General features: G+C 55.2%; 1 protein-coding gene across 2 annotated transcripts; it reads right to left on the minus strand.

Moving 5' to 3' along the window:
- Positions 1-4,134: 4,134 nt before the first annotated feature.
- Positions 4,135-14,947, minus strand: TEKT4 (tektin 4). 2 transcript variants are annotated; one of them, XM_063695518.1, is made up of 6 exons: positions 8,826-14,947; positions 7,323-7,393; positions 6,805-6,948; positions 5,962-6,184; positions 5,220-5,401; positions 4,135-4,409 (listed from the first exon to the last, which is right to left on the minus strand). In XM_063695518.1, exons 1-6 carry the CDS (start codon positions 9,321-9,323, stop codon positions 4,193-4,195), a joined length of 1,335 nt encoding a protein of 444 aa, XP_063551588.1. In that variant the 5' UTR covers positions 9,324-14,947; the 3' UTR covers positions 4,135-4,192. The 2 variants fall into 2 exon arrangements, with proteins under 2 accessions (XP_063551588.1, XP_055234965.1); XM_055378990.2 differs by having other exon boundaries at positions 5,220-5,374; positions 8,826-14,941.
- Positions 14,948-15,626: the final 679 nt, after the last annotated feature.

A 15,626-nucleotide genomic window follows, 5' to 3' on the forward strand; every position in this document is an offset into this window, starting at 1 on the left:
TTCTATGTGTAGATAGTCTGTCACGATTTACAATAGAACATTGACATTTATGTAAAAGATCATGGTGATGTGAGGTTGCATACTGTCGTGAGAATTAGTTGAGGAAATTTAAATTATATGGTTTTATTCACATATAGTGTATAACAACTATCTAAGAGTGGATCATTGTGCTTGTTAAAGTTCTGGGACATTATACATTTGTCAAATCCAAAAATCTGTGAAACACAGAGTGAACCCTAATGTAAACTATGAGTAGGATGGGCAGGGAGAGCAGAGGGTGAATGTATGGGGTGGGACAGCGTGTCTCCTGGACAGAAAGAGCCCTGGTCACTCATGGCTGCAGCGTAGCCATAGCAACAGGAAAGTGCTGCTACACATTGTGCCCCTGGGGCTGGCTCCCAATGGACACCCAACAGCACCTCCCCCACTGTACTGTGGGATGCTGGCAGGGGTGCTGGGCACTGGGGGAAGAGCCTTGGCAAGCCCTTCCCTCCCTGGGCATCAGACCTTGGGCTCCTGGATGCCTGGGCTTATGTGGCCTATTTTTCCAGTGGATGTTTGGGGTGCTCCCACAAAATGGGGAGGGCCCTGGGGAGGTCAGGATCGTATTATTAAACCCAGAAAGTCTGGGGATCCATTTTTAGCACAAGGCAGGCAGCCCATGAGCCCCAGCCCAGCGGCCAGCCTGTGTGGAAGGGGAGTGGGGCCTGAAGGAGCGAGGCTCCTGTTACCGCAGGCTCCACTGCGCCCCCCAGGGTGGCCGGTGTGGGCTGGACAGCGGGAACTGCACCAGGGGCACTGGCGCCGACCTTGAGCCATGCATGCATCTGATGCTGTGAGAGTGATCTCTAGGAACCACTGCACAAGGGAGCAGATGACGGAACCCCGACGTGGGACAGCCGAGGGTGACCCCCCCAGGGTGACCCCAACACGGAGGAGGGCAGCTGTGTGCAGGCTCCACTGGATTCCGCAGAGGACAGAACACCGCTCTGACTCTAGGGTGTGGGTCACTGAGGGTCAGGACAGGCTGGGGTTGGGAGAGGGCCATGCTGCAGCTGGGGCACATCCCACCTGCACCCCGCAGATGGCAGGGCCTGGACCTCTCCATTCCCACCCTGACTCGGTCAGTAACAGCCACGGGCCAGCAGCCCCCAGCAACCCCTCCCTCCCTGAACTGTCGGGGGCAGGAGGTACCACGGTCTCTTCCAGGCGAGAGCTGCTGGAGCCTCCTTTATCCTTGTGCTAGAGGGCTGTGGGCCCAGTGTGGGGAGAGGGGCCTGAGAACAGCCCAGTGTGGGCCATCCACCTTCCTGCCCACTTTGGAGGTCTGAATCACCCCCGGCCACTCTCCCAGTCCCCAGGAGCCCAGAGGCTTCCTGGCTGGAGCAAGCCACACCTGCTCTCCACCATGGGTAGGAGCTCAAGGCCAGGCCGATAGAGACTCCACAGAGGGGCCTGTGGGTTAGCAGCAGCTGCCAGTGTCCAGATGGCCTCAGGGGTTGGGGTTGGACAATCTGGAAGTCAGCAGGGAATTCAGCATGAGGAGATGGCCCTCAGAGTTCTGGCCCAGCGGCCCCAGGTGCTGGCTCTGCACTGAGTCATGAAGCTTACAGGCCAGGGGCGTTGGCCTCTCTCTAGCTGGGAGTGACCTACATCACTGCTGTCATTAGCCTCCCTTGCATCAACCTGTTACTGGGGTGGGAGCACAGTGGGCGCAGGGAGCCTCAGGCCTCAGTTTTCCCTGCTGTAAGATGCATGTGATAATGAGGCTGTCATGAGGCCTGAAGGAGTTAAAACCTGCCATGTGCTCAGGATGGCACCTAGCTCGGTGCCTTCTAGCCTGGTGCCACCATCTGGCATCAGAGATGAAACACTTCTCCCAGGCCCCCTCCCCTGGCACCCCCCACACTCAGCTCTCCATCAGCCACCCCCTCCAGGGTGGGACAAGGAGGTCCTGAGCCTGATGAGGCCCCGACAGGGCTGGGCCGTGCCACCTGGGCCTGGGCGATAATGGGAGCCTGAGTGTGGGGCCTGCATGGAGGGAGCCATTGTCTCTTGGGCCTCTTAATGGCTACTTCCCTAGAGTCTGGGAAAAGCGCTGCTGCTCAAGAGGGGACAGTGCCAGCAGCTCCCTCTGAGGCTGGGGTGGGCACAGCATGGGGGGGCCTTGCCCCCACCCACCTCCCATGGAGGTTCCTGGCTCTCCTGGGGGACTCCTCGCTACTGTGCTGAGGCTGGCACCGGGGCTGACCAGGCCCAGGATGGTGTTGGACCACCTGCATCCCCATGCAGCAGGCAGGGAGGGCTCTGCAGCCACCATCCACACACACCTGACCCCTCCCTGGCCATCGTGTCTAGGGTGGCAGGGAGTGAAGCCCCCACCCAACAACCTCCCCTAGCTCAGGGGCCTTTGAGTTCACCACCATCTGCTTCACTACAGGTTTTCCCTGTGCTGGGGGTGATTGCAGGGAGATGGTTCTTTGGTGTTCCCTGGGCAGGTCATTGCCTCAGCTCCTGCCTGGTGTCCTGGAGCAGCTTTGAGGAGATACATGGACAGGACACGAACTGTCTGCAGCACCCAGGTGAGGCTTGGCTGCTGTGTCCCACTGCTTCTGCTCCTGGCTGTCAAAGCCCCATGGTAACAGCATCCAGGGTGAATTTAAATGGCACCCCAAAGAATAAGAGTGGGCCTGGGTGTTATTGTAGTGAGTGGTGGCTTGCGACAAGTAGTAGTGTGGCTTCCGTGGTGACAGGAAGTGACATTTCCCCCTGAATCTGCACTGGAGAGAAGGTCCTGGAAGCTTTTGGGCCCACCCTCCAGGGTCTGGGTCTGCATCTCCAAGAGTGGCCAGGTGGGCAGAAGAATCCTCCCTGCCTGATAGTCGGGTTTGGAGCTGGGGAGGGCCGGGCCTGGTTAGCAATGAGCCTATTGCAGTGAACCAGAGCGAGATAAAGCGAGAGACCCAGCACAGACACCTCCTTCCCTGGTCCCAGCCCGTGTGCCTTGGCCTGTGCGGTTGAAGCCAGGCTCCCTCCTCCAGGAAGCCCTCCCTGCACTGCCTGCTCACACACAGCCTCTTCCAGATTTCTCCCCATCCAGGCTGAGTAAGATTCCCAAGAGGGCTCCTCCCCGAGGCAACTGCCTGCAGTCAACATTATCACCTCCCCCAGTGAACAGCAGTAGTGTTTTTCGTGTTCAGCAGTGGCCTCTGGAGGGGTCCTAGCAGGTCGGGGAGAGAGGTCTGAGTTAGCCCCACGTGAAAGGCAGCCCATGCCTCTCCTCCCAGCAACCACCAGCAGCAGCTTCCACCTGGCTGACCCCACCCAGCTCACAGAGCTGCCCAGCTGGGTGTCCTTGTGGTTGACTGGGGGGAAGGGGCTGTTACCTCCCGGTTCCCTCCGGGCTGAGACAAGAGCCCTGTGGGCCTGGATGTTGGAGATGGGACCCCCACCCACATGCTCTCCAGGTGGATGCCCACTCTGGGCTGTTCTCAAGCCCCTCTCCCCACACTGGGCCTACACCCAGGAGGGAACTCCATGTACCCCTGCCGATCTGCCCATCTGAGCCTCAGGGGTCCTGGGCACTGAGAGCTGGGCTGGGCTGAGCTCAGGTACACACTGTCATTGGGGACAGAGGGGATGCTGAAGCGGGCACTTCTGGGTGGGGCCTGCCTGGAGGATCACCCCAGCAGGTGCACCTAGCAGCCAGACAAGCTTCTAGCAGAGTAAGCGCCCTGTCCACAGGGGTATGTGAGCTGAGGCTGGGGGCATGGAGGTGCAGGGGGAGGAGTTGGGGAGATGCAGAGGTCCCAAAGATGTCCCATGGTCCTAAGACCCTGGTGAAGGAATGGAGGAGCCAGCACTGGTGGGGAAGTGGGGAGGGAGGAGCTGGATGGCCTGGCTCTGAGCTGGACACACAGTCTGCGCCCACACCTGAGCTGTGCTGTGGAGCCCCAGTCCCCACCTGAGCACTTCCTGTCCTCTCAGGCACAGGGATTCCTGGCCCTGGCTCTGACCCTTCATCTCCAACTGTTAGGATGATGAGTCCATAGGCAGAGCCAGCCTCGTAGGGGACCCAAAGGCCAGTTCAGACGGACAGCAACTCGAGGTCCCACCGTGCACACACACACACTGTGCAGAAAGCTAACGCGCTGTTTATTTGGGGGATTGGGGGGAAGCACCGTGCCGCTGCTCACTGGTAGCCAGCCAGCTGCAGGATGGTGGGGTAGCGAGTACGATGGGCCATGCACTTCTGGCGGTCGATGAAGAGACTGTTGGTCATGGCGGCGATGTCCTTCTCCAGGCTCATGTGGATGTCCTCGAGGTTGCGCAGGGACTGCTCCGCTTCTAGAAGCTTCTCTCGCAGTGCTGTGAGGGATATGTTCAGTTCCTCCACTTCACTCAACAGCCTGGGGGTGTTGGGGGGGTGTGAGCCGGGGCTGGGGAGGGCAGAAGTATGCACCTACCGGGGTGTAGGGGACCCAAAACTCCCAATGGGAGCTGGCAGGAGGTCCTGGGAAGACTCCATGAAAGAACCCCACCAGGAAAGCGGCTCTAGGGCAGAGCATAAATTACGAGGGTCCTCCCAGGGAGCGCAGGCCTGAGTGGGAATGAGTGACCCGTGTGCAATCTCGACGCTGGCAGGACAGGACTGGCCTCAGTCGACCAGGCTCAGTTCTTTCCATTCCTGATACTTGATGGAAGGAGGTCCCCAGTTCCTTGAAGGAACTGAGGGGCAGGGAAAGAAGAAAGGTATTTAGAAGGGGCCACCGGGCATCTGTTATCAAGGGAAACAAAAGGACGGCCCATCTATGCCTGTAGCCCAGGCGTAGGTCATACTTCCCACTAGAGGTGTGGACAGCACCCTCAGGGCAGCAGGGAATGGCCCTGCCTGGCCTCTCTGGCCCTGTGGCCTCCTGGAGCTCACCTTGTCTGAAGGAGCTTTCTCCTGGGAAGATGAGGTAGCATAGGGTGGAGTGAGACCACGTGGGCACAGGTCCCTGGCACTGGGAGCCCCCCGACCCATGACCTGCCCAGTGTCATGTGTATGTCTGTGTGTTTAAGGCATGCTTACTTGTTGCGTGTGGCCCCAAAGTCTCCCTCCCCTCTCAGCACCTGCGGGGGATGCGTGTGGGGGGTGTTGGAGTGTTTATTGGAGACAGTCACAGGGAGGAGGTGGACAGGGCCACTTGGGACTGCCTCAGAGGCCCAGGCAGCACCTGAACTGGGCTGCGTCATGGCACAGCTCCATGTTGGGCCGGTGCGAGCGCAGGTACAGCCGGGTCTGGGCTACGTGCAGAGGTGCCTCTTTGTCCTTGATGGCCTGCTTCAGTGCCGCCACGTTGTGTTCCTGATCCGTGATTTCCCTCAGTGTCTGCAGACAGGACAGTGCTCCTTGGGCCTGTGCCCCCATGCCCGGGTATATAGAATGCCGAGACCAGGCTGGTCCTACCCAGGTCTTGGGGCTGTGTCCAGAGGGCAGTCCTGACCAGTGGCCCTGGGGAGGCGTGGATGAGGGGAACAATGTGCACGGGGCCCCCAGTGGGCTCTGGAGAGTCAGGAAACCTGTTGTCCTTTAGCTCTGGTCCAAGAACCCCCATCCTTGGTGGTCACCAGGACCTGAATCCTGCTCAAGGACTGGGGACTCAGAGGTGGTAAAGGCCACGCTGAGACCCTAGATTGAGCCCTGCCTGCCAGGCCAGGACTTTTGGGGACCTCCCGGGCGGTCAGTGCTCCCCAGACCACCTCCTGCCTCCATCCTCCCCACAGCTCCTCCTGCTGAGTCATGGGGGTGGCAACACCCGCCAATCATACCCAGTGTCACCTGGTTTTACATAGGTTTACGGAGAGGTGACACTTGCTTCTGGGGTCCCTCGGGATAAATGGGACAGAGGAGAAAGGTGTTGAGGGTCCAGGCCAGGTGATGAGAGGGGGCCGTCTTCGGGGTTCAGGGTGCCCCACCTTGTGCAGGTGGTGCTGCAGCTTGTACTGCGCGTCCTCCAGCTCCTCACAGCGGCGCCCGAAGGCCAGGTTCACGGCGTCGCACTGGAGCCGCAGGTCCTCGGAGGTGTCGCGAAGGATGCAGTCCACCAGCACCCGCAGGTTGGCCGAGGCCAGGCGCTCGCGCTGGGCGCGGCACAGATTGTCCTGCGTGAACTTGGCCCGGGTCTCCGGGGTGGAGGCGCTGCGGGGTGGGGGACAGCCAGGAGAGGGTCGGGGAGGCTCTGCCGAAGGCTGGGGGCCCTGCCGCGCCCCCATGCCCTGTCCGCGCCCCATGCTCCTGGAGGACGTGCATGGACTCCGATGCACCCCGTGCTGCCCCACGAAGCCCAGCCCCCGAGTGCCCCCTGGCCACAACTTCCCTGAGTCCCCCCACACCCTACCCACCCCGGGCACTTAGTCCCCTCGTGCCCCTGCGACCCCGTTCCCAGCACCGCTGCCCCGGAGGCCCCCTTCCCTACTACCCAGCGCCCGCGTCCTCTTTTCGCACCCAGGAGTTTGCGGCCCTCAAGTGGGCGGTGGTCAGTCTCCCTCTGCTGGCCTTGGGCGGAAATGCAATCCTGCCGGCGCCTGGGTCTGACCCCACCCTACTCTGTCCTGTCTGCCGGCAGCCAGGCTGTGCACGCGCTGGACATTTGAGGAGGTCTTGGTCACTTGCTCATGCCAGGGGCAGACAGTTGCCCAACTGCCCTCGGGGGTGAGGGCCTCCGGGCCAGGCTGGTGAAAGCAGCGCTGCTGGGTCCCCCAGGCAGAGGGAGGCGAGACCACAGCCAGGGCAAGTGCAGGGGCAGAGCTGGGGCCCACCTCTCTTGGAAGGTGGTGGAGTACGGATGAGCCTGCACCTCGGTGCTCTGGCTGTGGTGGCGCCCGCAGGTCTCGTCGAGGTTGTAGGCCTCCACCTTGTCCGACCAGTCCATCTCGCAGGTCTCCTTGTGCTCCCGGTTCAGTCTGGGGCGGGGTGGGGCAGGGCCTTGATGTGTGCCCAGGTAGGGCCCTGCTGGGGACCCTCTGTGCTGCAGGCTGGGCCCCAATGCCTGCCTCAGGAGGGAACTCTGGGTGGGCCTGTCCCGGGCGGCCCTTGTGCTCAGCAGTGACCAGGAGCTGCGGCCCAGGCTGGGAGGCTGCAGATCAGATGTGGCACTGGGCTCTGGCCACTCAATCTCAGGCTGGGCTGGAACCTCCCCCACCCAGCCCTGCGCTCCACTGTGACCTGGGGCAGCCCCTGCTGGCTCTGAGTCTCAGGGTCCTGTCGTTCAATGCCTTGCCCTAGGACCAGCTGTGGGTGGGGTCAGGAATCATCCCTTGGGCAGCCCTCTACCCACCGGATCTGGCTCACGGCTTGAGTGATGGTTCTCTTCAGCAGCTCCTGAATGTTCCGGATGAGCTCGGCTTCCTGAGGGAGGAGACGCCCTGAGCACCAGAACCAGTCCCTGGTGAGGATCCCAGGAGGCCCAGCTGCTGCATGCCTTGGTCAACACCTGAGCAACCACAAGGAATTGAATGCCGGGCCTGAGCTCTGACTGTGCAAGTTCTGCTCTCTCACTGGGTTTATCTTGGGCTTTTGGGCATTCTCCTTGGTGCGTTGTAAGTGGGGTGTTTTCCTCCAGGGCCTTCTATGGGCTGCTGGGAAGGTCCCTCAGCGGCAGTTCCCACGCCCCAGGCTTCAGGAGTCATTGCTGCTGCTCACTCACTGCACCTGGGAACGTTGGCCTGCCCTTGGCCTCTGGACAGCCCCTGAGGACCCAAACTCTGGGGGCCCAGATGCCCGCCCAGGCTGCCCCTCAGGGCTCTGTGCTGGGAAAGGCCATCCTCACACCAAGAACAGGAGAAGGACCCTGTGTTTCTTCTTATTGCCTGGCCAGTTTAATTTTCTGTGTGTAGGAACAAGCCTTTTCTCTGTGATTGGGGTCTTTGCCTCAACCACCGGGTACTTCCTTGTGTGCCAGGGCCCGGGTCCTGCGCCCCTCTATCCCTGGGTTTGCCTCTTCCTGCACTGTCAGTGTCTCCATCACTTGGCAGGCGCCCTTGTTGTGGGCAGAGGGTTTGTGGGAGTTGCAGGAGTTCTTGAGGCACTGAGTGAGTGCAGGGGGAAGGGCCTGCAGAAGGATGAGGAAGGGAGGAGGGAAGGCATGAGAGGAGGGAGGGACTCAAGGGCTCTTGCCTGAGCTTCGGGTATGGCAGGAGAGCAGCTGCCCCCACCCCACATCTTTCACGAATGTCTACAGGCCTGTAGTGGTTCTCAGGAAGGCCCCAGGCTCTGAGAGGTCAGAGGATTCTCCAGAGCCAGCATCTGGGCCAGGAATGAGTTACTCTCTCACCCTATGGGGCTGCCCCACAGACAAGCTGGGCTGGATTGGGAAGTTGCAGGGGACATGGAGGAGAGGGGACCTGTGGGTGCAGATCTTTGTGTCCCTGGCTCTGTATAGGATGAATGGGAGCAGTGGCTCCCAGCCCACCCCACCTTACCTGTCCACACCTGCAGTGCTGGCCCAGACCTGGGTTTCCACCTTGGGAGCAACTGTCCCAGCGAGGGAGGGTCTCTGGGGAGGTGCTTTGTGGCTTAGCCCAGGGAGCCCAGGGTCAGGATGACTGTGCCAGGACTCAAAGGGATTAGAGGAGGAGAGGAGAAACAGCTGCTTGGAAGTCAGGGGTCTTCTGGGGCAAAGCTGCCTCCTGTCACTAAGGGGCCAGATTTCGGGACTCGGGTCTCACATGCAGAGGGCTGGGCTCCCCCGTGCTTGCAGCAGCCACGTGTCTTGTCCACATGAACTGGGGGCTCCTCCTCTCTGCGCCCACAAATCCCGGCCACCCAAGGCTGCTGGCACCTTCAGCAGCTCCGTTTCCACATGGTCGCGCACGAGGTTGGGGTGCTCGCGGCGCTCACGGCACTGCAGGTTGTCAGTGGTGATGGAGAAGGGCACCTCCGTGGCGTCCAGGGCGCGCTCCAGCCGTTGCTTCTGGGCCAGGAGCAAGTTGGTCTCCGCAGCCAGCGCCTCCACCTCGCGCTGCAGCTCCGACTTCCAGCCGTGCGTGTCCTGCAGTCGCTCGCCCACTGTGCGCGTGGAGTCTTGCTGCGTGCGCTGCGCCAGCGCCTGGGTCTCTGCGGCCAGCTGCTGGCTCTCGTGCCGCTGCCGCTCCGACTGGTCGCGGTCGGCGAAGGCCTGGTGGTAGCGAGCATAGCAGTTCTGGAACCACTCCTCCAGCAGGTACTTGGAGGTGCGGAAGCCGGCGGTGGCCAGGCCGGAGGACGTGTAGGCGCCCGTGTTGCGGGCCACGTCGTAGTCTTTGCAGGGCAGCTCGCAGGGCGGCACTGTCTGCGCCATGGTGCCTGCCGCCCACCAGGGCCAGGGGAGTGAGGAGTGTGTGTGGTCAGCCGGTTGCGGTCAGCCTAGTGCGGTCAGCGGGGCAGCTCCAACGGCTCAGTCCCAGAGCAGGTCACGGCTCCCAGTCGCTTGGGTGACACTGTAAACCAAGAGCTTCCTGTTGCCAAGAAACGGGATCTCTTCTCCAGTAGCTAGGGGAGGGGCATTCAGGGCGGCGGGCAGAACTGCCCTCTTAAAGGGCCAGGCAGCCCCAGCCCCAACATCCCTGTCCCCGCCTCGGGGCAATCAACAGTGGCCAAGGGTTCCTGTCACTTAGAGGATTCTGGGGCCAGCCCGTCTCTAGCCTCTGTGTCCCACCCTTAGGGTTCAGAGTGTGGGTGGGGACCTACTGCCCTGGCCCCTTCCTTGGTTCATCCATTTGTTCCTGGTTTGCGCTCTGATCCTGTCCTGTGCGGAGCTCCGCGCTCAGGGTGAACAAGACAGGAGACTCTGCTCACTTGCAGCCGCCTCAGGGCAGAGGGCTGTGGCTGTCGTATGGGTGTTGGGTGTGCTGACTGATAGTGTTACTTGATGCCGTACAGGTGGCTGCTCTCCCTGCCCTCCTGGCCCCAACAGCAGCCTGGTAGCACAGGGAGGGTTCCAGGCCAGGTCCCTCGGGGGCAGTCTGAGGCAGTTCCTGCAGGGACTCTGCTACATTTTCTCCTGCACCTAGTGCCTGAGAGCCAGGCCCTGGCCTCTGGCCTTCTCCCAAGTCCCAGCCAGGGTCCCCTCAGGCTGGGCACAGCGGGGAGGGAGTCTGTGCTCTTCGCTGGGGAGTTGAATTCAGCCTCTGGGTAAGTGTCCAGAGTCAGACGCCCAAATCTGCCCCATAGGGTGGAGGCAGGTCCTGTGCTGCGGAGGCTGTCCTCAAAGCCACTCAGGGCCAGGCTGCCTGGCGGAGGCTGGATGGGCAGGAAGCGCCCTAGGACACATCGGAGTCCCCCTAACCTGGGGCCAGGGGAGCCCCAGCCTAGGCGCGATTCCCCACGCGGCCAGCGGAGGGCGGCGTTGGTCTGGCAGTGAGAAGCCTGCGGCTCCTGGCTCGGCCTCCCCTCCCTCTGCCTGGCGCATGCAGTCCTGGGGACCCCCAGCTCCTCTGGTCTCCTCTTCTCTGAGAGCCCCCCACCAGAAAGTCCTCACTAGGAAGTCCATACCCTTCCTACAGCACAGGTCTCTGGGCCCCTGTTCTCTCCACCTTCACCCCCTCTCCCACCACAGCCAGCACCCTCACTCCAGCCACAGGAGCCGGGGCTCCTCCTGGGCCATTCCCACCATCCCGCCCAGGGTCTCTCCAGCCCCACCATGTGCCGGCCAGTGCCCTCCTCCTGGACCTGACCTCCCCCGGTCCTGACCTCTCCTGCGGCCAGAATCCTCAGTCCATGCTGCTGTCACCACGGTGCGCCTCGCCTGACACAGCCTCCTGATGGGGCTTTTGAGGACAGCAGCCCGGAGACTTACCCTAACCCAGGCCGAGTCAGAACCTTTGGCAGGCGGCCTGGGAACCTCTTCTCACTGTCCGTCAAGATTGGGAGGTCAGGGGACCTTCAGGGACTGGTGTGGTCTGAGAAACATACTCGAGCCTCGCCATGATTCAGTTTCCCTAGATGGCAGCAGGCTGAAGCCCACGCAGGGCAGGATGCCAGGCTCCACCTTTTGTCTGGAACCTGCATTCACTGGGCACCTCTCTGTAGGCAGAGCAGAGCAGAGCTGCCCGTGTTTGTCCCCTGATCTGCGGCCCCAGGAGCCCGAGAGACCACCTGAGCCAAGGAGGCCTCTGGGCCAGAGCCCAGCTCTGTGAAGTGGGAGACCTCTCAGCCTCCACTTCCAGGTGCCCTGAAGTCGTTGGCAGGGGGTGCTGCCTGCTTGGGGCTCCCAGACTAAGGGAACACATTCACGTGGTGACCGTGATAGGCCCTGCAGGCTGAGGCACAGGATTTGACCAAGGACGCATCAGAGATAGGAGACTGGGCCCTCACTCCTGCCAGCTGCAAACTCCCAAAGCCCCCAGCCCTCTCATGGGGTGAAGACACCCTGAAGGACACTCCAATGTGCTCCCACCTCTGGGTTCTGCCAGCCAGAGAGTGGGACCCTCGGGCCACATGTGTCTTGCTGGATCTCAGCTTCAGGGACCCAGCTTGCTGGCAGCTCCCTGAGACCTGGGTCAGGGGGTGTCCATTAGAGCACCTTGGTCAGGACCCAGAGATGGGGAGGGCAGTTGGCATCTCCAGAAAGCAGGAGGTGGGGCATGGCTCTGTGACAGATGTCCCTGTGACAGGGAGGATTGGAGGGACAGAGGGGCGTGCTCAGGGGCTGAGGGGCAGATGAGGCCACCAAAGGGCACCTTGGACACTGGATGGCCCCAGGAAGGCCCTTGAACCCCATCCTGATTGATCCAGGGCCTGTGACCTTGGCCAAGACTGCAGGCCTGGGGACTTGGGTTCCTTTAATTTCTTAAGAAACTACTATACTCCTTTTTGGCATAGCTGTACGATTTTACATGCCCACCAGTAATGTGTGAAAGCTCCAGTTTTTACTCATGCTCCTCAGCGTTTGATGTTTTATTTTTATTTTAGCTATTCTGATATATATGTGTTAGTCATTGTGGTCTTAATTTGCAAATTTCTAATGACTAATGATATTTAACACCTTTTCTTGTTCATAATTAAATACCGTCTGTATTCCTTTTCACATATCATCAACACAACCGTGAAAAATCAGAACAAAATTTTTCACACAACTTCAAACTTTTTAGAACAATACTCAAGGGAAAAGGTGTTTATTTAGAACAATGAAAACAATGAGACATTAACTTCCAGGTTAAATAAAGTTGATTGTGTGCATAAAAATGGTGAAAATATTGGACTTCCTTGGCAAAAGAAGAAAGGGGAAGACTTTATATTTTCTGAAATAATATTCATCATTTGTCTTTGGTTTATTATGTGTATGATTTAGAAAAAAATGCATCAAAGATACAACCTTTTGGTGTTTGCTCTGATATTATCCTTGCAAACAGAAAAGTTGGCACGTTTCTGTATAAAACTGGTCAAAGTTGGCCTAGGAATGATGTTACATTGTACTTTCACTTTACATCATACTGTAAGAGTTTAATAATAGCTAAGGCAGGCGCGTTGATGTGGACTTACTGTCCCTATTTAAGAGGTGGTGTGAGGTTTAGGAGAGTTATGTACCCTTCATCATAAAACAAATCTATGAAGCATTTATATAAAAACCCAGTATTTCTGGTTTCAAATTCAGTACTGTGCCGTCTGCTTGATAGATTTGTTTGCAGGTTAGAGACATTTTATTGCATAACTTCCATGAAATATCACAGTTGTACTCTTGACTATGTTTAAATCACAACAAGACTTTAATATGCACTCAGTTCTTTTAACTAAAATCTTCAGTTTGAATATTAATTTTACTTAAAGAACATCCCTAGAAATTTCAGAGAGACTTTACTTGCAGAATACAATTTGCATTTGCTTTGACAACTATTCACATATGTAAAATAAGTCTACCTGTCTGTATGCATAATTAAGATGTAACAGTAGTGTGGTAATGACTTGTTAATTAAAGCAATTAGAATGGCAGTGGATCATGGCACAATTTACCTTAAAAGCCATGAGCAGACTACATCACAAGCTATGATACAATTAATAGTCATTAGGTTTAAAGTAGTTTCCACATATAAAACCACAAAGCATATTTTAGCCCTTTAAACAAAAGCTTCATTCAGTCAATATTGGTCTTCTTGTAGATGCATTTATGAAACAAAACCACAAAACATATAGCTTACCCGCTTCTCAAAACATGTTGCACAGTAGGTTGAGGGACTTCTCTACACCAGGACCTATTATTAAAACCAATAAGTCCTCAGTGAAAATTGTGTACTTGCCTGGAGTCTCATCTGATGTGTCTGTTGTAGGCAGCTGTGGCAGTGGTGGGTGTTTTAGTGAGATGGACCCTGTCCACGTCTGTCCGTCCATCAGTGGGCTAGTGTGTCTCTGGCTGCACCTGAGAAGGGTCTATAGGACTTAACGGCATTAGCATGGGATTCAAAATAAATCATCTTGGATTCAAAGTTCCGTTTCAGTATTCATTTCCAGCTAAGTTTGTGTAGCATGCTTAATGTTTCTGAGGCTCAATTTTAGTAATGGTAAAGTTATATCTTCCTAAAAGACAGGGACACATCCCAGTTTTGTGTTTTTCAATTTTTATTTTGTTTTATTTTTCTTGAGATGGAGTTTTGCTCTTGTTGCCCAGGCTGGAGTGCAATGGTACAATCTTGGCTCACCACAACCTCTGCCTCTTCGGTTGAAGGGATTCTCCTGCTTCAGCATCCTGAGTAGCTGGGATTACAGGTGCCCGCCACCACGCCCAGCTAATTTTTTGTATTTTTAGTAGAGATGGGGTTTCACCATGTTGGCCAGGCTGGTCTTGAACTCCTGACCTCAGATGATCCACCCACCTCAGCCTTCCAAAGCGCTGGGATTACAGGTGTGAGCCACCATGCCCGGCCTTATTCTCAAAAAAGAATTTATCAAAATTGTATGTATATGTGTGTGTGTGTTTTAAGTAGAGTAACACTTTATTAAAATGCCACTATATATGTTCTAACAAAAAACCTCAATTTAACAAATGCATGTGGGGAGAGGGAGAGAGGAGGAGGGAGGCAGAGAGAGAGAGAGAGATATCTCTGGCGTCTCTTCCTTTTTGGATGACGACCCCAGTCCTAACAGATTAGGGCCTTACCCTTTTGCCCCTATTTAACCTTTACCTTCTTAAAAGCTCCTTCTCCAAATACAGTCACGCTGGGATATAGGGCTTCAAGTTAGGAATTCTGGGGGGACATAATTCTCTCCAGAACAGTCACTAATATCATGAGTGCTCAGATTGCTAGTGAATATGTTCTTGTTACAATTATTTTTGCTTTGCAGTTTTAGATAATGAATACTTGGATAATAAATACCCACTGTATTCTAATTTTTTTCAACACTTCTTACTTGCATGGATTCTAAACAGAAGTCCAATGTAATTCTTACGTCTGTTTCTCTGTAGACAATGTGTTTCTTCCTCTGCCTTATTTTAATATTTTATCTTTGTTATAGGTTTTCTACAGTTTGAATATGATATTCCTAGTTATATTTTTAAAATATTCATCCTGCTTGGTGTTCTCTGAGCTTTTTGGATTTGTAATTTGGTGTCTGTCATTAATTTGTGTTTTTTTCCTAGTTAAAAAATGAACTTTATAGATTTTACATTCTCAACTTTCACTTACTTTCAAAATGAGAGACAAGACACCTAAACTCCAAGATTTCAGTCCTGAATGCAATAGTACCAGATTTTCAAGTTACATAAGTGAGCTGCATAAACACTACTAGTTTCAAGTGTACCCTGTAAGAAACACATGGACATACTTGCGTTGTTTAACCACACAGTGTCATATCAATAAACACCAAAGTATCTGACATATATTTGTCCATTAAAGGTAAACACAACTCTGAGTATCAAATTAAATTGATCATTTGCCTTTTATAAGCTAAATCAGAAACTGAAAAACTGGAAGAATGTAGAAGTAAGTAGCTGAAAATGCTCCACTTCACTCAAGCACGTCATGACAGAATGCTAGAGGTAGCTTTCCTCAGAAGTAATAATTGAACATTTAAAATATTATTTTATCAGAAAAGTTAAGGCTTTTAGTGTAAAAAGCATGGTAAATGACATTTTAACTTAATAGTTAACTATATAGCAAATTACAGATTTCGAGCAATTAGTTACCCACATTTCACCAGAACCTTCAGTGAAAGTGTCTGCTCTCAACATTGACCAGAACCTTCCTGTTCTGAAGTGTCTACTCTTTAGAGTTGTTTTAGCTTTACATATCTGTAAAACCTAAGATTCCTCAATGAGAAGTTACAGCTTATTCTGTACTAGATACACATAATATATATAGACTTAGAACAAATGGATGCTTTTCAACTTCAAAAAAAGTATTTTAATTTACACAATATTAGATTTTTTTTCACCCATGTGTATGCATAACAGTGTTTCCCAAATGCGCAGGGTCCACTTCCATAATTCTAAAGCAAAAATAGAGGCACACAAATGGATAATACTTCATAGTTTTATGCCTTTTTTTAACCTATCTTTAAAGAAATTCAGTTGCCATTCAGATAAAGATGTGATGAACTCGTAACAAATTTCTATGACTTGGAAAACTAAAGGTCTGAAAATCCTAAATGTTGTAGCTCTGGGCAGTTTGCA

Source organism: Gorilla gorilla, chromosome 12 (assembly GCF_029281585.2).
Source record: "Gorilla gorilla gorilla isolate KB3781 chromosome 12, NHGRI_mGorGor1-v2.1_pri, whole genome shotgun sequence".
Classification (NCBI taxonomy): domain Eukaryota; kingdom Metazoa; phylum Chordata; class Mammalia; order Primates; family Hominidae; genus Gorilla; species Gorilla gorilla.

Bases quoted from the DNA above. Each gene is read 5' to 3' on its own strand.
- TEKT4 (XM_063695518.1), bottom strand. From the start codon at position 9,323: ATGGCGCAGACAGTGCCGCCCTGCGAGCTGCCCTGCAAAGACTACGAC. The intron at 5,402-5,961 runs GTGGGGCACCCT...ATGGGGGCACAG, and splicing joins TGCAGCACCACCTGCACAAG to GCCCAAGGAGCACTGTCCTG. The intron at 4,410-5,219 runs GTGCTGCCTGGG...CAACACCCCCAG, and splicing joins CATGACGCAGCCCAGTTCAG to GCTGTTGAGTGAAGTGGAGG.